Below are 23,919 nucleotides of genomic sequence, written 5' to 3' on the forward strand. Positions count from 1 at the left end.
GCCATCTTGGTTTCTCCCTGAAAACATTCTTAAAAGCATCCAGCCAGTCACATTTTACAGAGAGTCCAATTAAATCAAGAGAAGTCAGGTATCTTTCTGAATAAGCTGGTTAGTAGAACTTGAATGTCTTAACTCCCAATTGAGTAGGTAAATTTTTCTACATCATGGTTTAATTCTTTTGAATTCAGTACATTACGAGGTGAGCAAAAGTAGGCTTACAGTTGTTCTAATGAACAATAACATAATTAATAAATAATAATACAAGAATAAACTCTTTCAGGTACTCACAACTGTAAACCCACTTTTGCTCCACACTGTATATAACGACCATGTAGAAAACAGAATGCTAGCTAACTTCTAACTGTAAATGGAAAAAACTGGATTTTTGGAGGGAGCACAAAATAAAATGCCAGGTCAAAGAAATGCCATAATTATTTTTCTCATTAGATAATGTACACTAGGAACCCTATATGAAAGGCATTCAGAGAAGAGTGAACTGTGAACTGGTACAGTACTCAGAACTTTTTATTTTTTAAATATATTTTATTGATTTTTTACAGAGAGGAAGGGAGTGGGTTAGAGAGTTAGAAATATGGATGAGAGAGAAACATTAATCAGCTGCCTCCTGCACACCCCCAACTGGGGATGTGCCCGCAACCAAGGTACATGCCCTTGACTGGAATCGAACCGGGGACCCTTCAGTCCACAGGCCGCCGCTCTATCCACTGAGCCAAACCGGTTAGGGCAGTACTCAGAACTTTTAACACATGAAAAAAAATGGAGAAATCACACTTAGAAAAGAATGCTTCTGGGATTAGAATTCTATCCACAAGTTTGAAGGGAAGTGAATTTCTGGGTAATAAAGAAGCACATACTTTCTGATCAACAGGACTTTCCTGAAGTAGAATGAACTGCCTTATAATGTGGTAAGCTCCCAGTCAAGGGAGAGGTCAAAGCTGAGGTTGGGAGACATCCCTTAAAACTATGATAGAGGTGAGGCATCACAGTCTGCTCTAATCACATACCGTATAATTCTCTTTTGTAATTAGAAACTCATTATTTTGAGTAATATCCTCAAGATGAGTCACAATATAGTATATAAGTAAATACATTAACCACAGTCATCTTTTTCCATCTGAAATTTCCATATATTAGTACTGGTGAGTTGGGTGTATTTCTGAAAGATTAAATTTAATTTCTTAAAATGTCTAGGTACAAAAGATCAAGTTCAGATTTTAGTTCTGTCACTTAACTATATAACCTTGGATTGGTCATAATTTCCCTAGATCTTAGAGGAGCTCAAATTTGGGGCAATATTCCCTACTTCTCCCAGCATTAAAAAAACAAAAACAAAAAAACATTACGGGGAGTCACAATGACTGGCTGGCACTACAGCATTTAGTGGGCCAGGGATGCTGACTGTCCTGCAGGGCCCAGGATACACCCCTCCTCTTTTGAGAAATACTGATTAGAGGAATTATAAATTTCTCTTCAGGGCCATATTTTGTGAGGCTTTTCTGTTAAAAATGTTTAGTTAGCAACAGTTCTTACCTGAATCATAGTGAAACATCTCCCCCCCTGATCCTCCTGCATTGTAAGTAGTTAATAATATAGTCCACAACCAAATACTGTACTGACAATAACTAGGAAAGATTATAAGAGGGTAAGGAAAACAAAAAACACAAAACACCCTTGTTTTTAATGCATGGATATTAAGAAATTTACTTTAATAAAATTCAAATGATTAGATGTTGACATTCTATCTACACAAGGTTCCATTAATCGAGTTAATTCCTACAGCCTTTAGTGTTTTTCTTTTCCACACCTCTAACAGAACAGACTTAGGTATTTAACTGGTCATTAGGAGCACTTTCATCAAAAGTAAGATATTACTCATAATAACTATCAGAAATATTTGGTCTTGAAAAGAAAGGTTAATGAATGTCTAAAGTTAAAAATTGTAATAAACCTCTATTTATGGAAAATATTTAACTTTGATAAGATATGCTGAACAACTTTTGGCTTTAGAACTTAAATTATATATAGATATATATTTACTTATACACATATATATTTACTATATATTCTTCTAATTTCATTTCTTAATATTTTAGGAAATTATCTCTCTCTCTCTCTCTCTCTCTCTCTCTCTCTCTCACACACACACACACACACACACACACACACACACAACATATAAAGTTTTATGAAATTGAAACCAAGGACCAAAATCAACATCTGGATTTTAATCACCTTTGACAGTTCCATGAACAGAATTTCTAGGCACAGAATTGTTATTAGGAATTAAAGGACATTTTGTTTTTGCCATACGAGATTGTTCATTACTTCCTTTAAAATGCAAAAGATATGCTTTTAGTCTAAACTCTGGTTCCAATATTTTATTTACACGGAAAATGTCTTTATCCCAGTGGTATTATCAGTACTTATTTCCAGAAACACAGATTGCTAACACTATTTAATGTCCTTTTATATAAACAATCGGAACAACAACATTACATTAAAGATCAGTTCATTGACTATCAGTGTTTTGGAGTAGATCTTTTATTCTGAAGAACAGAAATTCTAATATTTTTGTGTTTTCATTAGGGCTTTTACTGAAAAATATTCATATGACTGTATCATAAAAAACAGTGATTCTATAACATACAAGGAAATGTTTATATCTGAGACTCCATGTTTACAAGTATAAAATCTCTAGGAAAAGAGTGTTTATATGAAATAATGTAATGGCCTTCATAATGCTTAAGCATCAGTTTTCTTTAATACAGGTTTAAAAACATTCTTAATATAATTCCGTAAAAACAAGCAAACAAGAGCCCTCCTTTTTTCACCCAAAGCCAGAAAGTATCAGTGAGTCCTTATTGCCACTTCACGACTTGTTACAAATTATTAATAAATTCTCTAAAATAATATAAATGTTAAAGATAACATTGGTTTTAAATGTTAAATAAGAAAATCAGATTAAAAAGAACCAACCCAATCTCCTTTAAATAATCAGGAGTAGTATAGATACATAGCTAAGAAGAGATAGAGAATAAATCAAAATCTGGTTTACCAACTTCTAGTCCAATTCCTTTTCCACTTGATAGCCACTGTTCAGTTAAAGCTGCAGCAAAGGAGACCAATGGTGAGGAAAGGTGAGTTCCAAAATCAGAACTAGTCCTGGAAGACCCCACAGCTTCCCATATCAACCTTACTGATGTGCTCAAAATTCCTTTTACTTGGCTTCTCTTAAATTACTTTGCAGCTGAACGCCGTGGGTTTCTACCCATGCACAAGGCTTAGCCCTCCTGGCAAGACAATGCAGAGAATGATCACTCTAAATAGACAAATGGACCTTATTTGGGGAGATGTATTTCCTATTAACTCACTGACTTCATATATTGCATTTTAATAAAATCTCTGACTTGCTGAGAGTGAAATGAGAGCAAGGACAACTTCAATAAGAGGGGTAAAATTTACCTGTGATAAAGAAATTTCTCCCTGTTGTCTACTGGCTCTCCTATCAGTGTGACCTTCTCCTAGAGAATATCACTTTTAAGATTCTAATGAAATTTTAAATTTTTAACAAAAAAAAATTAAAAATAAATAAAAAGAACCAATCCACAAGTTACTATTTAATTTCCTGAGATATATGGATTATTAACTTCATGTGAAATATGAAGAACTGATCAACTGTTCCAACATAATCTAAAGCATCTGATAAAGAATAGAAATATACAAGAGACCAGTATTTGAAGGAGCTGAGTGATAAAGTTAAGCTTATATATACAGAGGTGTATCATCCATTCTAAATAAAAGGTTAAAAAGACACAGGTCAACTTAATTTAAGCTAAGAATTAGCAAATATTTTAATACAGATTTGGGGTATATAGGAAAGCAAACTCCAAAACCATAAAACAATATCATACCATTTGTTTGTGTCTGCATGGCTCAGAAGGTCAGAAAGGGGATAGTTTATATTTTTTTGGCAGAGATAAAACACACTCCACTATAGAACCTCAGATTTCAAGGAAAACTCGTTCAAATTCAGCAGCTAACAGCTTGTCTCTATTCCCTGTCACTCTAGAGCAGAAAAACCCACACTTTTTTTCTTTCCTGCCCCCTTCCAGTTACACTTGAGCTCTGACTGAAAAGGTCTGGAACAGATTAAAAGTTGGACTACAAAATAAAAAGCTTTTGGCATGTTGTCAAGCCTGTCTGGAATACACATACACAGTGGGCCCAAAAAGGGAAACTAAAGGCACTAAGATAATTTTATGAAACTCTTTTTGGCATATCTAACTGTATGATTGTGTGTGTGTATGTGTTGGAGGTAGGGAGGAAGCATTTTTTTATACTTTCTCTGATTAAAACAAAAGACCATGCTGTGTGTGTAATTAATGGATCTACTTTAAGCTCACAGCCAAGTTGTTTCATTTCACTGTTTAACTGAAAATACTTTAAAAAACAACAACTGTGTTCCAATTTCTGATTCTGTCGTTAGCTAAGAGTTAATCATCATCTTTCATAACCCTGTGTTGGGGGTGGGGTGGAGGGTAAAAAAAAAAAAAAACCACAGTACCATTTTAAAAAGTTTTCAAAATGTGGACAAGTTGAATTCATTAAAGATGATTTAAGGAAACATGGCTGTTATCGTTCCAGTCCATACAAATGGCAACATTTATTAAATTCTCTACCTTACTCAGTTTCCTGTTTCAACCACAAGGGCTTATTCAAGTATTAAACAGAATCTGAAGTTGCAAATTATTAACATGCCATGTAAGTTTTTTAACACCCAAATAGGTCTTGAAGTTCATGAGGGTAGCATTTAAGGCAAGCCGAATATCTGTCAAAACGACAGTCTCTGCCCTGATCCCACCTTTGACTTTACTTGAATAGGGGGTGCAATCCACAAAGCTGACCAGTTTAGGGCAAACCCCAATGTTGGGGTTGCTTAAAGGTATACATAAAGACATAGAACAGTTCATAACATTCCTGACAGGGAAGTTAATTTTACCCAACCAGCTCCGGGCTATTCACGCCCCCCCACCCCCTCCCCGCCCCCGCAACCCTGTGTTGTGATGGCATTCACAGAGTTAATTCCTCTTTCCCATAAGGGCCCCACAGTTGTTGTTAGGTCAACCCCTGTAAAGCTTCAAAGGTTCCGTGTCCCCTCAGTCTGACCTACTCAGTGATCTGCACATTGTTCTCATTTAGCTGCATTCAGTCCAAGACAAAAACTTCGAAACCACAATGATCTGCTGCTTTTTAGAGTCATTTTTCCATGGCTTTGGAAAAATCTCAGAAACCTAACTGAAGAAACTGAAAACAGTGAAAAAAAATTGGATAAAAAGGCATTAAAGCGCTTGTACTATTATCAAAATGTGCACATTTGTAAGAGTTTTCCTTTGTGCAAATTAGAGATTCGGTCGTGTGATTTGGAGAGGAATATGACTTTGCTTTTTGTTTCCTAAATGTAAAACAAAGGACCATTGCTTAAAAAAAAGAAAGAAAGAAAAAGGCCAGAAGCAAAGGGAAAAATGCTGTCACTGGTCTTATTTCTAGGGCAACAGGGTGCTCCAACTCCCCACTTATGACAGAAAAGATTACAATACCCGGCCACACAATGGTACTCATTACTCTCTGAAATTAAGCATAAGCAGACACCAGGTCACTGACAAAAGCTGGTATCCAGGTTTTAGATGCAGTAAGACAGCCTGATTATTACTGTAGAAAGGTAATTTTAAACAAATCACTGTGTCTCCCAAAAATGTGAAAGGAACAGTGATTCTAGTTAGTCAGCCACCACAACATTCCCTCAATCCCCTACAAAGCTGACTTAGATCTGACTTTCTCAAGTTTAAAGTGAAAGATATAAAATAGTACTAGAAAACTTGGGTGAGCAGTCATTTTTTAATACTACAAAACAGTGCAATTTTATTTAAAAGTACCTTCCCAAATTCACATACAAAAAATTATAATCAAAAATAACTAGAAAGGTTTTGAGATGAACCTTTACCAAAACGAGGGTCAAGCCTTGGGTCTAGCCAAGAGGTGGTCTTGTTCTTATGGTTTATATAGTAAATTTCTCCATCCTGAGTCATGGCTTGTTCCCATCCATCAGGAAGAGTACCTATAAATACAGAAAAAAAATCACGGTTGGTTTTTATTTGGTGCACCTAAAAAAAGTGGGAGTACTAATTAAAAAAGAAAATACACCTTGAATAAAACAATTCATTAAAACAACCTATATAGCAGGTTCTTCTCCACTAAAAGGAAACTACCAAATAATAAAATCTACATCCCCAAAGACACAGATGGAAAAAAATCAGATTTTCAAAAAAATTCCTTTGGAAGTCACGACCCAAATAATAATTATTACTGTTAATACAAGACACAGAGTGTTACAGCTCAGGTACTACCTGCCCAACCCAGTTTTGTGACAGTACCTTCCTAGGGACTCCAAGGTTCTTTAACAAGGAATACATGTGAGTGTTTTCAGAATATCTGAAATATCATACAGTCTGTTTAATATAAGACACACTTTAGCTAAGCCTGCCAAGCTTCATTTATTTCCATTACTTATGTGATGGGCTCACACCAAGGAAACTATAATAGAGAAAACTATAGTTAAAAAAAAAAAGCTTATTTTTAAGCAGCTCAAAAGTTGCTACGAGGTGGGAGCTGTGGCTGGGAGTTTAAGTTTATCAGTTTTGAAACAGGGTAGGTTAAGTGCTAAAACTGTTCAAAGGCAAATTTCTCAGAAGCAGCTGTGGAGTGAGGAAAAACGTCTGGGAGATAAAACTAAAGAACATAGCCAATCTAAGATTTTCTATCTTTGTGAGGGTATGGAAGCTAGACAATTGCTTTTGGTACGTAATAGCTATGAAAAAAGCTATTAAACTACTAAATTCAAACGTATTTCCTCCTCAATTCCTTTTCTCCCCCTTCCACTCTCCTTCCCCACCAGGAGTCTGGAGAGGCGTGTAAATTGGAAATAGAGTCTGAGTAAATGCCTAAAATTTTTCTATCAATGGACCCACATGAATTGAGTGTTACTGTGTGCCAGTTGCTATTCTAAGTATACTAAATACATTAACTCATCTAATCCTTACAACAACCAATGACATACACAGCAGTATTATCTACATTTTAATGAGGAAACTGAGGCACAGAGTGGTTCAGTCTGGTACAATCACAAAGCTAGTTAGTGTTAAAATGATACTCAAACCCAGCAGCCTAATTCCTGAGCCGTTGTTCTTTATAACTACACTAGTGGCCCGGTGCACGGATTCGTGCACATTGAAGGAAATAAATTAGAAGAAATATTTTAAGATCACTTTTCACCCTTTCTCTATAATAGAAGTGTCACAGATTAAAGAAAATTAGTAAAAAGTATATGAAAATAATATATAAATTGATTAATAAACAAACAACATGATATAACAAAGATTATATAAAAACAACAAAAACATGATATAAAAACAACACTGATAAAAACAATGCCTGATAAATTGATTAAACTTATTCTAATATCTCCCTGTATACGACATTAAGAGTAAAAACACTTTCAGAGTGCTTGACTAATTTCCCTTGTGAAATATTTACAAGTTTAACTTTAACGTCACACGCTCTTCAACTTTGATGGCTTGGTTCTTATTGCATAGAGGAGATTCCAACGCGCATAATTATATTATTGGGAGATTCCACAACATTATGTGTTTAATAATTCTTCATAGAGAAAAAGCCAAAAGGGCAGGAATAAAGTATTAGGTAGACTGTTTACTGTGAGCTTTAGAGAACCAGAACGATATTACATTGTGCCAATAGTTGGTCTTCAGATACATTCCGTCGACAACGCTGGCTTCTTTCAGCTTCAGAGGTACACTGTACCAACAGTTGTTCTTCAGACATATTCTATCGACAATGTCATTCTTTCAGCTTCAGAGGTATGTTGTGCCAATAGTTGGTCTTCAGATATATCCTGTTGATGACGCCAGCTTCTTTCAGTTTCAGAGGTACACTGTGCCAATAGTTGTTCTTCGGACATATTCTGTCAACGATGTCAGTTTCTTTCAGCTTCAGAGGTACATTGTGCCAATAGTTGGTCTTCAGACATATTCTGTCGATGAAGCCGCTTTCTTTCAGCTTCAGAATGTCAACAAAAACAACCAAATTCATGATTGACAATGACAGATCGTAACACACGCATGTGATTGGCGTCAGCAAGAGCTTTATATGTATCGTGCATGCGCAAGTCAACCTATATTTTTAAATTGCCAGCGGGTGTCATTTGTACCGGACAGTCAGTTGGTCGTACGGTCGGTCACTTAGCCTTATATATATAGAGATTTCTTTTTATTCATGTCCCACATCTAAGACCAGGGTTCTTTTGTAAAAACACAAGTTCCTTCTTTCTACATTGATAGTCCCAGACAGACTTAAGAGTGATGCTGAATAAGTAACTTTGGTAAAACAGACCATTCACACAAGCCCATGGGACCCAAAGCCCTAATTCTGGACCAGACCCATTTGTTACTAGACTGTTATCAAAAGATTTGCTTTGACAAGGGGCAAAATCTGGTTAGGAAACACAAAGATGCGTGAAATCCTAGAGAAGCCACTATCAGTGGTTCTCAACCTTCTGGACCTTTAAAACAGTTCCTCATGTTGTGACCCCCAACCATAAAATTAAGGAAAATGCCAGCTGGACTCATTTTTCTTAGTAAGTCTTCACACACCCAATTCCCACCACCACTCCAACTTTTCCCAAAACTATGCCACCTCCTTGCATGTACTGTTGTGGTTATCAGTCTGCCCTGCCCCTTATGAATGTACTCATCTTGCAAGGGAAAGAGCTCAAGTGTCACCTTTTCAATTTAGCCCTCCCTGATTACTTCACACAAAATTATTACCTTCCTCTTCTACTCTGTATTAACATTTAACAGATAACGCTGTAATTACTTGTTTACATGTCTGTCCTCCTGGCAACGACCAAGTCACTCATATTTTAACTTGTAGGCTAGTATCTGAGGAATTGCTCAATAAATATTTAATGGATAAATGTCCTGCCTTGTAATACTTTGAACTTTCTAGAAATGAGCTGAAAATATGTAGTACATATACTATTTTCAATTAATGTTTATAAACAGAATATGTGAATGTTATTAATCCAGTGCCTTTTACTCCTTAAACTCTGTGTTCATAACTGTATTCATTTTTACAACATGTAAATTTCAAAAATGTTAAAAATTGCAGAAATGCAAAATAAAAAAAGCAAAAATGTCTTATAATTTACTCCCCAGGGGGGAAACTAAACAGCTTCAATTTTGCGATAGGTTCTGGATTTTTCTTGTGCACATTCAACAACATATGCACACCCATTGATGTCATGCTCTACCTGTACCACACCGCTTTATTCACTTAAGATACTATGGGCATCTTTTCTTCATAGAACACATAGGTCTCTCATTCTTTTTAATGGCTTTATAGATCTTAACAGTATGGAGATATTAGAATTCATTTACCCCATCCCTTTCCGCAGTATTGGATACTGAGTTGTTTCTAAATTGTTTTGCTGTTATAGCAGTGCAAGGCACAACTCCTGGGGGTACCGAGGGCAGCAGCACCTCTGTCACTCCTGGCTCCATCACTACCATCCACAATGGTGACATTATCACATCTAAATCTACAGAATGGCTCTCCGAGCTAGGCACTGTTCTTATCCCTGTCACACAGATGGAGCACAGGGACTCAGAAAGGTCACTTGCCCCAGGGAGAGGAAAGAGTTGATCCAGAGCTTCTGATTTTAAACCAAAGAATACACTGCTTCCCAAAGATATACATTTCCAAAAACTTATGCATTAAATTCAAAGTGGAATAGTGACTTTATCCCTTTATATACAAGTTTAAATCATTAAATATTTACATGTCATATATCAAGTATTTATCATATACAAACCATTAAGTATTTAGTATTTTACTAAAAATAGTGGACTTTAAGTCCTGGCCCTGTGGCTCAGTTGGTTGGAGCGTCATCCCGTATACCAAAAGTTGGCAGGTTTGATCCTTGGTCAGGTGCATATGGGAGGCAACCAATAGATGTTTCTCTACCACATCAATATTTCTCTCCTCCCGCCTCTTTCCCTTCTCCTACCTTTCCTCTCTCCAAAAATCAATAAACATATCATTGGGTGAGAATTTTTAAAATCAAATTCAGGAAATTTATTACCAATACTATTTTTATAGACCTAAAGAATAAAAAACATACCTCTAAATGCATTAATTTTAGAAATGAAGATATAAAGGAGAGACAAGCCCGGTTAAAATAAACAGTGTAGTAATTGCTGCCCATTTTCCTACATTTCTAATTAAAGAATTAAATTATATGCATATAAAATAGATTACCATACAATTAATTTTATAATCACTCACATTTAAAGCAAAATGTCTATGCTAAACAGAAAGGAATGCTTTATATATTAATTTATGCTTTTCATTTACCACCATGGCAAAAATACAAAGTGGGCAAAAGTAGGTTTTGTTGTAATACAAATAAATAATACAATAATTAATAAATTACAAGAATAAATTGTGTTTTGTATACCCACAACTATAAACCAACTTTTGCCCACCCCTGTATAATGTTATGTGGAAAGAAAGGTCAAAAATTGGATGTTTTCTCTATATAAAAGGAAAAATATGGACCAAAGGCAAAAGAGTAAATAAGGAAAGATTACTATTTAACAGCTTTGAACCACAAGTGAATCCTTAATATTAGAAAAAGGAAACTAAAAAGAAATCTTCAACCTTAAATGTGAATTAAATAAAATAATACAGATCTGGGCTTCATTTAGGGGAAATTTTTAAAAAAATTTTTAACAGTCCTTAGAAATTTAATGACTAAATAAACATGTTAAACTAAGCTAACTGTTGAATAACCATGAAAAGCAGGAAAAGCAAGAATGATATATTTTCTGAATTGGACTAGAGTTAGAATGGAGTGAGGTCAGTAAGTTCAAGGGGGAAATCTGGGCTTCCCACAGAACTAAATTTATAAGAGGAGACATCAAAGGGATTGATGCCTTTGAGTTCAATATATATCCTGATGTTAGTGCGTCATAAATATTATAATTTCTCCAATATGGAGTATATAAAATGAAGCAAATGTAAGTAGAAACTTTTTATTTACAAAACATGGTCTAAAACAGTGGCTCTCAAACTTAAGTATGTATCAGAAACATGTGGAAGGCTTGTTAAAACAGATACCCCAACTGAATTTCTAATTCAGTCAGTAGGTAAGGGGTTGGGCCTGAGTATTCTAAGATGATGCTGATGCTGATGCTGATGCTGGTCAAAGGAGCTCACTCTGAGAACATTGACCTAAAATACCAACTTAATATTCTTTACCTGGTAACAGAAGTGTTCTTGAATTTATCTAACTTACAGTGTTTTCTTCCAGGCTAGACTGTGAAATATCTGAACACAGGAGTATATATTATGTATTTTTCTATTTTATTGTCTAGTAGAGTGCCTACTACTCAGAAAGGGTGGGTTATAATAAATGTTGGCTGAAATTAATGCAATCAAAATGAAATTCAATTAAAATCCTTTATTTATGTTTATAAAACAAAATATTCTGTTTTATTCTTTTCATGTAAATTCAGATTCTCTATTATTTGGTACCACTTAAACAGAAGGTACTGGATATAGCAAACTCTTTTTATTCAGGAAGTATTTATTGAGCCCCTACTATATTCAAGCACTTATTTAGGCCCTTGAGATAGCAATAGCAAAATAGTTTCTGTTTCATGGAACTTATGTCCTAGCCAGTAAGACAAACAGATAGGTACAACACAATATTGGCTAAGGATAAGTGAAGTGAAAAGGGGGAAAAAGAAGCATGAATGCAAAAGATAAAAATAAAATATTTAAAACCAGTCTTTAGAAATGTGGACCTAGAATGGGTGCACTGAGAATGAGACCTTCAAGCTGAGAGCCAACACAATCCAAGCCCAAGGATGTGATGATCTGGGGCATGAGCATTCCAGTCAGGTGAAACACTGAGGCCAGTATGGAGTGGACAGATACAAGGAATGAGGTACAGTGGTCCATTTTGTTTTTATCATTCAAACTTGACCAGAAAAGAACGAATAATACCTAAAGGGAATTGCCAATACTAAAGGGCAATACCAATACTCCAAACTCATGGACAAGTCAAAGCAGGCAATAAACATTTTCATCCCATATCACATCCACACACACTAAAGGTAGGCCTTTAGACACGGGAAATATATGGGAGTTTTTCCAGGCTGGAATATCGTGCCTGACCACCATGTATCAAAGTCTTTTTGGGAAAGAGGAAGAAATAAAAAATGGGCTCTGAATCAAGAAGGCAGTGAGAGCCCCGGCCGGCATGGTTCAGTGGTTGAGCATCAACCTATGAGCCAGGGGGGCACGGCTGGATTCCCTGTCAGGGCACATGCCCAGGTTTCAGGCCCGATCCCTAGTAGGAGGTGTACAGGAGGCAGCCAATTAATGATTCTCTCTCATCATTAATGTTTCTATCTCTCTTTCCCTCTCCTTTCCTCTATGAAATCATCATATATATATATTTTTAAAACACAGAAGGTAGTAAGAAAAAGGTAAGCATTTCAATGAGATGTAACAGGGTAAGACATTTGAATTAGGATAAGCAAAAGAGTGGTAGGCTATAACTAAAGTAATTCGTAAATCAGAATTACCTATTCTTGAGAAAATAAATTTTTATATAGGATTTACTACTAGTAGTTGTATAACTTATCTACTAAAGAAAATACTAGAGAGGGAGTGGAGTTGGATGGAGTCCATCATGCCATATTACCGAGAAAATACTAACTTCCTGCAATATTTGTTTTATTTATCTTTATTGTTTAAAGTATTACACATGTCCCCCGCCCCACACTGATTCCTGCAATATTTTAAAAACAAATAAAATACTCCAGGTCATAACAGTGAAGGTGACTCAATTTCCTGCTCTTGCTTAAGGACACTCTTGCATTAGTAATGACTAACAACCATCTGCAATACCTAATCAAACAAGAAAGTCTTGATTACACCACAAGTTAGATGATCAATCTCTCCCTCTCACCTGTCCCACAATTCAGGAATAAAGAAGTCACCTCCAGGATGCTGAAAGTTTACTAAACACACCATGATGAGTGGTTCAAAGTATAGGATTATGAAGTGGTTTCCTTAGAATGCAAGGAGCTGGAAAAATAGATGCAATGATCTTGTAAAGGTATCTAATCCTGATCAGTTTCAGTTTTTTGACATTCTGGTCTTTTGCATTTATGTTGAATAACAAACTGTTCTTATTATATGCAAGGCATTGTTCGAAGGTCTTTGTAAACAAATATTAACTTTTTTAACAGCCCCTTGGCACAGGAACTATTATTATCCTCATTTTACAGATGAGGAAACCAAGCAGAGAAAAGCTGCCCAAGATTACTTAGCCCAGGGTGGTAAGAGGCAGAGCTGGAATTCAACCCCAGACAGTTCTAGTTCTCCAGAAACCATGTTCTTAAGTACCACACTGCAAATATGACAAACATTAATCAAAAGTAGTGTTTTAAAAAAAGTTTTCTCTTCCTAGAACTTTGATGAAATCCCATAGCTTCAGTTATTCCTACATCTTTAATGCTTCTCACGGGGTCAACAATGGTCTTTCTTCTCCACCCAACTAGACATCACAAAGTATGTTTAATATTTTAGTGGATCATACTTTAAAATAGCAAGTGCTCAAATAAAACTTTATATGTGGACTTTAATGTGGACTTGCACATTTTGATGACTAATTTTTAATAGCAGCCCCCAAATTGGTCTTAATCAACTGCAAATTAAATGTTGTAAGTGCGCCAAGATCATCTTGCCTCACCTCCTCTGAGGAAGTAGCTCTCTAACTTAGGGCTCTCCAGAGCCCACAGGAAAAATTTTCAAATCTTTACTGGGTCATTCAAGGTCCTCTATAGTCAGGCATTACATAGACCTGTGTAGGTCCTAAAAGCATTCATTACTATTATTCAAACCCCTCCTAAGGACTCAGTCTTCTTTTGGTCCTTCAAACTTCTCCTCGCCTCTCTCTAGGACTTCCCTGGAGGAAATCTATCCACCCTTCCTACTTTGCTAACTTCTACTCATCCCTCCCCAATGTGAATGCCACTTCCTCAAGAAGGCTTTGCCTAAAGTAATTTAGTAATTCATTCCATGTTTAGTCCTCCCAGCTGCATGGCTTGTTCACTCCTGTCTGTCCAGTACAGGCACTTTACTGCGCTTCACGTTATTGGTCTTCACAGATGTGTTGTTGTTTTGTTTTTGTTTTTTTACAAAAGGCAAGGCCCCCAGTGGTCGGCAAACTCATTAGTCAACAGAGCCAAATATCAACAGTACAACGATTGAAATTTCTTTTGAGAGCCAAATTTTTTAAACTTAAACTATATAGGTAGGTACATTGTTATTAACTTAATTAGGGTACTCCTAAGGCTTAGGAAGAGCCACACTCAAGGGGCCAAAAAGCTGCATGTGGCTCGCGAGCTGCAGTTTGCCGACCACGGCCCTACACCAAAAAAGATTAGAACTTGCTTTATTGAAACACACCTCACTGCAGTGGTATGGAACCAAGCACATAGTATATCCAAGGTCTGCCTGTACTTAGCAGTGCCATGGACTTTTACCTCCATAGACATCCCCAATGCACCGCAGCCCCAGACTGTTTCCTCCTGGCCTCCACTGTTTCTACCCACTGAAATTCGATTCTATACTCATGGTATTTCTGTGAAGCTTTTCTCAACTCTATCCTACCAGTAAAACTCCTCTCCACCTATCAACTGAAATTGCACTTTTGATTTTTTGGATGCTTAACTGCAGACTGTCTTTGTTTTTCCATACTGAGTTAAATATAGACCAGGCAGTATTATGGGAAGAATTTATCATTCTGCCCTAGAATAGAGAAAAAGAGTTCTTTTATTTCAAGAATGGTAATATTCAATTTTGTAAGGTTGCTCAGGACAAAATGGCAACATTAGAAACTATCACCAGGTCAGATTGTAATGCTTTGATCTGCAGAATTAGGCTTTTCAAAATATGATACAGGAACTAAAATACATTTAACCCTCACTCCTAAATGCTGTAATGTACAACAATTAAATATTATTGTCACCAAGCATGGGGCAAGTGTGTATAAATGCATTTATTGAAGAAAAGCAGTTTATAAAACCTGCTTCAGCGTGATGGCCAGCTCATCCCCTCCCACCACCCTGAGTTCAGGTGTTCTCCCATGTCTTATAGGTAGCTAGAAGATTCTTCTGCCAAACTACTAGGACATGATGATGAGCCCAAACTCCCTGTAGACCACAATGAACAATGTAGTAGATGAAGACTACTCTGGCCCATACATATGAGGGCTTTAGGTGGGTATTCTGGCATTGCTACTTACTTGCACTCTGCTCACTAGCATACTGTGCCCCCAACCACTGTGCTCATGTCCCCTTCATAGTAGATGCTTCACTGTACCCTAATCATTTACCTAAACACACACCGCCACCCCCAAATCAGGCTCTAAGGCTTGCAATAAGCACTTTGACTTGTTTTGTCTTTGTATCTCTGGAGCTCAGCACTGCCACCAAATACAAAGTTTGTTGAGCTGAAATAATGAAGAAATTAGCCCAGCTGGCATGGCTCAATGGTTGAGCATCAACCTATGAACCAGGAGGTCATGGTTCTATTCCCGGTCAGGCACATGCCCGGGTTGCAGGCTTGATCCCCAGTGTGGGACATGAGTGTTTCTCTCTCATCATTCATGTTTCTATCTCTCTCTCTCCCTCTCCCTTCTTCTCTGAAATCAACAAAAATACATTTTTAAAAAGTAATGAAGAAATATGTGGCAAGAATACTGATTGATCTTGGTCTAGTCACAATCTTTCAGATCCTCAGTTTGTGCTTTTATAAATCACAATTTTTTTAAAAAGTTTATAACATTTTATAGGATTTTTATATTAAATAAGCTCTCATTAAATGATAAAGTGATTCACATGCGTTAGGTACTTAGAAAGGTTATTTCAACAGAGAATAAGAATAAAGTAGCCAAACCGGTTTGGCTCAGTGGATAGAGCGTCGGCCTGCGGACTGAAGGGTCCCAGGTTCGATTCCGGTCAAGGGCATGTACCTTGGTTGCGGGCACATCCCCAGTGGGGAGTGTGCAGGAGGCAGCTGGTCGATGTTTCTCTCTCATCGATGTTTCTAACTCTCTATCCCTCTCCCTTCCTCTCTGTAAAAAAATCAATAAAATATATTAAAAAAAAAAAAAAAAAAGAATAAAGTAAAAATAGGAATAGTAAAGCAGATCATTAACACTTGTATGGGTTTAAATTTAGCATTCTAGAGTTTTCTATCTGTGCAGCCCATGAACCAGCAGTATCAGAATCATGTGAAAAGTTATTAGAAATGCAGAATTCTCAGGTTCTACTCCAGACTAGTTAACCAGAATCTGCATTTTACAAATCCCCAGGCAATTCCTCCACCCATCACAAATTAAGAATCACTGACCTAGAATACAGAAAACTAATAAGGTTCACTTGTTTTATTAAACTCCTTTATAGAACTACCTACCATTAATTCAAACTTTACCAATATAGCAAAAGACAATTCAATAGAAGTTACTTGGTTAAAAATAGATCACCTTTGATACATTAAATATACTTTTAGCCTTATTTTAAACTCTAGAAAGACAGTATAGTTAAGAGAAAACCGTAAAAGGTTTAGATTCAGACAGACCTTGGTTCAAAGCTTGGATCCATTATTTATTAGCCTTCTAACCTTGAGCAAACTCCTTAATCTGCTTGATGCTCACTTTCCTTGTCTAGAAAATGGAGATGAACACTCAAATTAATTGTTGAGAGGGTTAAAGTAGAAAGTGCTTGACATAGGGCAGGCCTTACAGTAGGTACTTTTTATTTTTTTATTTTATTTTTTTTAAATTTTTTGCTTAAAGTATTACAAAGGGTATTACATAAGTGTCCTTTTTTCCCCCCCGCCCTTGACAAACCCCTACCCTCCCTTACCCCCCAGTGTCTTATGTCCATTAGTTATGCTTATATGCATGCATACAAGTCCTTCGGTTGATCTTTTACTCCCCTCCCTCCTGCCCCCCAACTCTCTCTGGCCTTCCCACTGCAGTTTGACAATCAGTTTGAGGCAGCTCTGCCTCTGTATCTATTATTGTTCAAAAGTTTGTAATGGTCTTTATTATCCATGAATGAGTGAGATCATGTGGTATTTTTCCTTCATTGACTGGCTTGTTTCACTTAGCATAATGCTCTCCAGTTCCATCCATGATGTTGCAAATGGTAGGAGTTCCTTCTTTTTAACAGCAGCATAGTATTCCATCGTGTAGATGTACCACCGTTTTCTAATCCATTCATCTACTGATGGGCACTTAGGCTGTTTCCAGATCTTAGCTATGGTGAATTGTGCTGCTATGAACATCTGGGTGCATATATCCTTTCTGATTGGTGTTTCTGGTTTCTTGGGATATATTCCTAGAAGTGGGATCACAGGGTCAAATGGGAGTTCCATTTCCAATTTTTTGAGGAACCTCCATACTGCCTTCCATAGTGGCTGCACCAGTCTGCATTCCCACCAGCAGTGCACAAGTGTTCCTTTTTCTCCACATCCTCTCCAGCACTTGTCGTTTGTTGATTTGTTGATGATGGCCATTCTGACAGGTGTGAGATGGTACCTCATTGTTGTTTTGATTTGCATCTCTTGGATGATTAGTGACTTTGAGCATGTTTTCATATGTCTCTTGGCTTTCTGAATGTCCTCTTTTGAAAGGTGTCTATTTAGATCCTTTGCCCATTTTTTGATTGGATTGTTTATCTTCTTTTTGTTAAGTTGTATGAGTTCCCTATAAATATTGGAGATTAAGCCCTTATCAGATATGACGTTGGCAAATATGTTTTCCCACGAGGTGGGTTTTCTTGTTGTTTTGTTGATGGTTTCTTTTGCTGTGCAGAAGCTTTTTATTTTGATGTAGTCCCATTTGTTCAGTTTCTCTTTAGTTTCAACTGCCCTAGGAGCTGTATCAGTGAAGAAATTGTTTTGGCATATGTCTGAGATTTTGTTGCCTTTGTATTCTTCTAGAATTTTTATGGTTTCCTGTCGTACATTTAAGTCCTTTATCCATTTTGAGTTTATTCTTGTGTATGGTGTAAGTTGGTGCTCTAGTTTCATTTTCTTGCATATGTCTGTCCAATTTTCCCAACACCATTTATTGAAGAGACTATCTTGGCTCCATTGTATGTTCATGCCTCCTTTGTCAAAAATTAATTGAGCATATTGGTTCGGGCTAATTTCTGGACTCTCTATTCTATTCCACTGATCTATATGTCTGTTCTTGTGCCAGTACCAGGCAGTTTTGAGAACAGTGGCTTTGTAATACAGCTTGATATCTGGCATTGAGATCCCACCTACTTTGTTCTTTCTCAGGATCGCTGCAGCTATTCGGGGTCTTTTTTTATTCCAGATGAATTTTTGGAGAGTTCGTTCTAGATCTTTGAAGAAGGCCATTGGTATTTTAATGGGAAGTGCGTTGAATGTATAGATTGCTTTGGGTAGTATGGACATTTTAATGATGTTGATTCTACCAATCCAAGAACATGGTATGTTCTTCCATCTGTTTATGTCTTCCTCTATCTCTTTTTTCAACGTCCTGTAGTTTTCTGAGTAGAGGTCTTTAACCTCTTTAGTTAAGTTTATTCCTAGGTATCTTAATTTTTTTGGTGCGATGGTAAATGGGATTGTTTTTCTGATCTCCCTTTCTGAAAGTTCACTATTGGTGTATAGAAATGCCTCAGATTTCTTGGGGTTAATTTTGTATCCTGCTACATTGCCAAATTCATGTATTAAGTCTAGTAGCTTTTTGATGGAGTCTCTAGGGTTTTGTATGTATAATATCATGTCATCTGCAAATAAGGACAGTTTTACTTCCTCTTTTCCAATTTGGATGCCTTTTATTTCTTCTTCTTGCCTAATTGCAATGGCTAATACTTCCAGTACTATGTTGAACAGGAGTGGTGAGAGTGGGCATCCCTGTCTTGTTCCTGTTCTTAGGGGAAATGGTGTTAGTTTTTGTCCATTGAGTATGATGTTGGCTGTGGGCCTGTCATATATGGCTTTTATTATGTTGAGGTATGATCCTTCTATTCCCACCTTTCTGAGAGTTTTTATCAAAAATGGGTGTTGGATTTTGTCGAATGCTTTTTCTGCATCAATTGATATGACCATGTGGTTTTTTTCTTTCAATTTGTTTATGTGATGTATCACATTTATTGATTTACGGATGTTGTACCATCCTTGCATCTCTGGGATAAATCCTACTTGGTCATGGTGTATGATCCTTCTGATGTACTGCTGGATCCGATTTGCTAAGATTTTGTTGAGGATTTTGGCATCTATGTTCATGAGGGATATTGGCCTGTAATTCTCTTTCATTGTGATGTCTTTACCTGGTTTTGGTATTAGGGTGATGCTGGCTTCATAGAATGAGCTTGGAAGCGTTCCTTCCTCTTGAATTTTTTGTAGTAGTCTGAGGAGGGTAGGTTTTAGTTCTTCCTTGAATGTTTGGTAGAACTCCCCTGTGAAGCCGTCTGGCCCTGGGCTTTTGTTTGCTGGAAGCTTTCTGATGACTGCTTCAATTTCTTCCATAGTTATTGGCCTATTGAGGTTTTTAGATTCTTCCTGATTGAGTTTTGGAATGTTGTATTTTTCTAGGAATTTGTCCATTTCCTCCAGGTTGTCTAGTTTGTTGGAGTAGAGTTGCCCGTAGTATTGTTTAACAATCATTTGTATTTCTGTAGGGTCTGTTGTTATTTCGCCTCTATCATTTCTGATTTGGTTTATTTGGGACCTCTCTCTTTGCTTCTTGGTGAGCCTGGCTAGGGGTTTGTCAATCTTGTTTATCCTTTCAAAGAACCAGCTCTTGGTTTCATTGATTTTCTGTATTGTTTTTTTGGTCTCTATTTCATTGATTTCTGCTCTAATCTTTAGTATCTCCTTCCTTCTGCTCACTCTGGGGTTTTCTTGTTGCTCTCTTTCTAATTCTTTGAGTTGTAGAGTTAGATGATTGACTACCATTTTTTCGTGTTTTTTGAGATAGGCCTGTAGAGCTATAAACTTTCCTCTCAGGACTGCTTTCATTGTGTCCCAGAGGTTTTGGATTGTTGTGTTTTCATTGTCATTAGTGTCCAGGATGTTTTTAATTTCTTCTTTGATGTCATCGGTAACCCAATCAATATTTAATAACATGCTATTCAGCTTCCAAGTGTTTGAGTATTTTGGGTTGTTTTTATTGTAGTTTATTTCTAACATTATGCCATCGTGGTCTGCGAAGAAGCTTTTTATGATTTCAATCTTCTTGAATTTGTGGAGACTTTGCTTGTGACCCAATATGTGGTCTATTTTTGAATATGTCCCATGAGCACCTGAGAGGAATGTATATTCCGCAGCTGTGGGGTGAAGTGTTCTGAAGATGTCAATTAAGTCCATCTGATCTAGTGAGTCATTTAGGATTGCTGTTTCTTTGCTGAGTTTTTGTCTAGCGGATTTATCCAGTGATGTCAGTGGTGTATTAAAGTCCCCTACTATGATTGTATTGTTGTCGATCTCTCCCCTGATATCTTCCAGAAGTTTTCTTATGTATGTGGGTGCTCCTGCATTGGGTGCATATATGTTTACCAGGGTTATATCTTCTTGTTGTATTGATCCCTTTAGTATTATGAAGTGGCCTTCCTTATCTCTGGTTATGGCCTTCACTTTGAGATGTATTTTGTCAGATATAAGTATTGCTACCCCAGCTTTCTTTTCCTTTCCATTTGCGTGAAAGATATTTTTCCATCCCTTCACTTTCAGTCTGTGTGAGTCCCTTCTAATGAGGTGGGTCTCTTGTAGACAGCAGATGTATGGGTCATGTTTTTTTATCCATTCAGCCACTCGATGTCTTTTGGTTGGAGCATTTAGTCCATTTACATTTAAAGTTATTATTGAAAGGTACTTGTTTGTAGCCATTTCTTTTTGTGTGTGTGTGTGTGGCTGTTTTCTTTCTGAGCTTGATATTTCTTCTTTTTACACCAGTCCCTTTAGCATTTCTTGCATGGCTGGCTTGGTGGTGATAAACTCCCTTAGCCCTTTTTTGTCTGTGAAGCTTCTTATTTCCCCTTCAATTTTGAATGATAGCCTTGCTGGATAGAGTATTCTTAGATTCAGTCCTTTGCTTTGCATCACTTTGTAGATTTCCGTCCATTCTTTTCTGGCCTGATGTGTTTCTGTTGAGAAATCATCTGATAATCTAATGGGAGATCCCTTGTATGTTACTTGCCGTCTCTCTCTTGCAGCCTGTAAGATTCTCTCTTTATCCTGAACATTTGCCATGGTAATTATGATGTGTCTTGGTGTGGGTCTTTTCGGGTTCACCTTGTTTGGGACTCTCTGGGCTTGTGTGACTTTTTTCTTCCCCACCTCAGGGAAGTTTTCTGATATTATTTCTTCGAATAGGTTTTCTAATCCATGTTCATCTTTCTGTTGTTCTGGCACCCCTATTATTCGTATGTTGTTTCGTTTCATGTTGTCCCAAAGCTCCCTTAGGCTCTCCTCCTGTCTTTTAATTTTTTTCTCCATTTGCCATACAGTTTGAGTGTGTTTTGCTTCCTTGTCTTCTAATTCACTAATTCGGTCCTCTGCTTCTCCCAGTCTACTGTTGATACTTTCAATGGAGTTTTTTATTGAAGCTATGTCACTCTTCATTTCTTCTTGGGACTTACTTAAGTTGTTGATTTTTTCATCTGTTTCTTCTAGCTTCTTGCATAAGTAGTTGAGTTTTTCATCTGTTTCTTCTTGCTTCTTGAACATCTGGTGCATGTACTCTAGGAACCTTATTCTGAATTCTTTTTCCGTCATGTTGCATATCTCTGTCTCACTTAGCTGCTTTTCTGGCGAGTCCTCCTTTTCTTTCCTTTGGGGGTTTCTTTGCCTACCCATGTTTGATCTCGCTGACATATGTAGATGTTGAGATGTTCAGTGGCTGCTCCCTGGATGGCAGGGGCTCCTTGGGTTGTGGTTGCTGCTCAGACGGTTGCGGTAGCAGCTGCTTTCCAGTTGGCAGCAGCTCCTCTGGTGGGTGTTGTTCACAGCTGTGTTGGCTCTTCTGGCTGGTGGGGGGAGGCTTCACGTACAGCTGCTGTTCCACAGACAGAGGGTGTGGTGATCAGGAGGCTGTGGTGATCAGGAGGCTGTGGTGATCAGGGGGCTGCTGTTGCTTGGATCTGCTGCATTGATTTAAAGGCACAAAATACAACAGAGCAAGGCACAACGTACCAGGCACTGAACACAAGTATATTCACAATATTAATAACCCCAAATAAAGGTGACCACCCGAATTAAGAGAATTAGGGGATAAGGGAGAAAGAAGAGAAGAAGATAAAAGAGAGAACAGAAAAGAAAAATAAGAAAAAAACAAACAAAAAAGGAGTGCAAAAATAGAATTGGGAAAAAAGAGGGGGGAAAAAAGAGAGCGAAAAAAGAGAATGAAGTAGAAGCGGGGAAGAGACTATTGGTATGAGGAGCAAACTCCAATAGAACTGCCACTAATCTCAACAAATTCCAGCAACAGATCCCTGGAGATGAATGCAAACTACAAACCACCAATAATATCCAGAGGGGTAAGGGAAAACAGAAGCACAAAAATAACCGGGGTGGGGTGGGGGAGGGAAGGGAAAAACCAGCAGAAAAAAAAAAAAGAAAAGAAAAAGAAAAAGAAAAACAACCTCACAACCAGTCCTAAAAAAGAAGAAAAAACACAAAACAAAACAAACAAACAAATAAAAATAAATAAATTAAAAAAGCCCAATATATTCAACAATCAAGAAAACAATAGAAAGATAAGAGAGAAAAAAATGTTTGGAAAGTGAAGAAGGATAAAGAATAGGTGTATAAGGATTTAGAGCAGTAGATTGGAAATAGGATATATAAGTAGGGTGGAATTAGACAGGGGGTAAAAAGAGGAAATTGGGAAAGTCTGGAGCAGGAATAGGGTAAGAGAAACAGGACACCAAAAGGGGAAAAGTAAGGAAGAGGGTTTTAGCAAAGAGGTGAAATTGAGATAGGGAAAATTAATGCTAAAGGAACGATGAAAATAGAATGGAGAACACTAATCCCAAAAGAAAATAAAGAGAAAATAAAATGGCACTTTAAAAAATGGTAAAATGGTAGCAGTAATAATACTGGTTAAAAATAAAAATGTGGTAATTGAAAGGGTAAAATCAGGTGATGGAAAAAGAAGAAAAAGAGAAAAAAAAATTGGTTTCTTAGTAAAAAGGTGAAAAAATTAAAAAGAAAAAGAAAAAATTTGCAGTAGTGATGGTCTTTCGGTTCTTCTACTCTTCAGCCTGGTTCGCCTTAGTCCTGCCAGGTATTTAGGAGAGTGTTGAATTTGCCTGCATTACACTGTTCCTCCGTGTTGTAAATCACAGTCCTGATTTTAAAGCAGGCCGTATTTGTGATCCAGTCTGCCTTAATTTGTATTCCCCTAAGAGTCAGTTTGTGGCTCAGCCTCTGGGTGGCAGTGTTTTTGGGTTGGCCTCTGAGGCTATACAGCTTCTCTATCCTTTTTTAATCCTTACCCTGCTCTGTGTTGTTGGTGGGACTGAAAATCCCTCTATAGGCCAGACCCTGGTAACTCCCAGGGACTAATCAGCTTGTTTTAATCCTTTATCTCATACAGGGTGGAATCTGGGTGTGGCTGTGCTCCTTGCCTGGGGGGCTGGGGGGAGGAATTCCACCCTCTGGAGGAATGGCTGCCCCAGTCCTGGGCCCAGGGGGGTCTCAGCA

At 37.2% G+C, this 23,919-nt stretch overlaps 1 protein-coding gene across 13 annotated transcripts in view; it reads right to left on the reverse strand.

Moving 5' to 3' along the window:
* The window catches only part of YAP1 (Yes1 associated transcriptional regulator), a 128,659-nt gene that overhangs the window by 36,866 nt on the left and 67,874 nt on the right, over window positions 1-23,919 (reverse strand). For 4 of the 13 annotated variants that reach the window (XM_070425893.1, XM_070425890.1, XM_070425896.1 and 1 more), the window contains exons 4-5: window positions 6,023-6,136; window positions 3,077-3,127 (exon numbers count right to left, since the gene is read on the reverse strand). The exons of 4 other annotated variants lie outside the window; for them this stretch is intronic. In XM_070425893.1, the coding sequence (XP_070281994.1) occupies window positions 3,077-3,127; window positions 6,023-6,136 (165 nt within the window). Of the gene's footprint in view, window positions 1-3,076; window positions 3,128-6,016; window positions 6,137-23,919 lie in introns of all 13 variants that reach the window. 5 more of the 13 variants (XM_070425895.1, XM_070425899.1, XM_070425897.1 and 2 more) reach the window with 2 other exon arrangements.

Source organism: Myotis yumanensis, unplaced genomic scaffold, assembly GCF_028538775.1.
Source record: "Myotis yumanensis isolate MYYU_CA2020_CCGP unplaced genomic scaffold, mMyoYum1.0.hap1 SCAF_10, whole genome shotgun sequence".
In the NCBI taxonomy this organism is placed as follows: Eukaryota; Metazoa; Chordata; class Mammalia; order Chiroptera; family Vespertilionidae; genus Myotis; species Myotis yumanensis.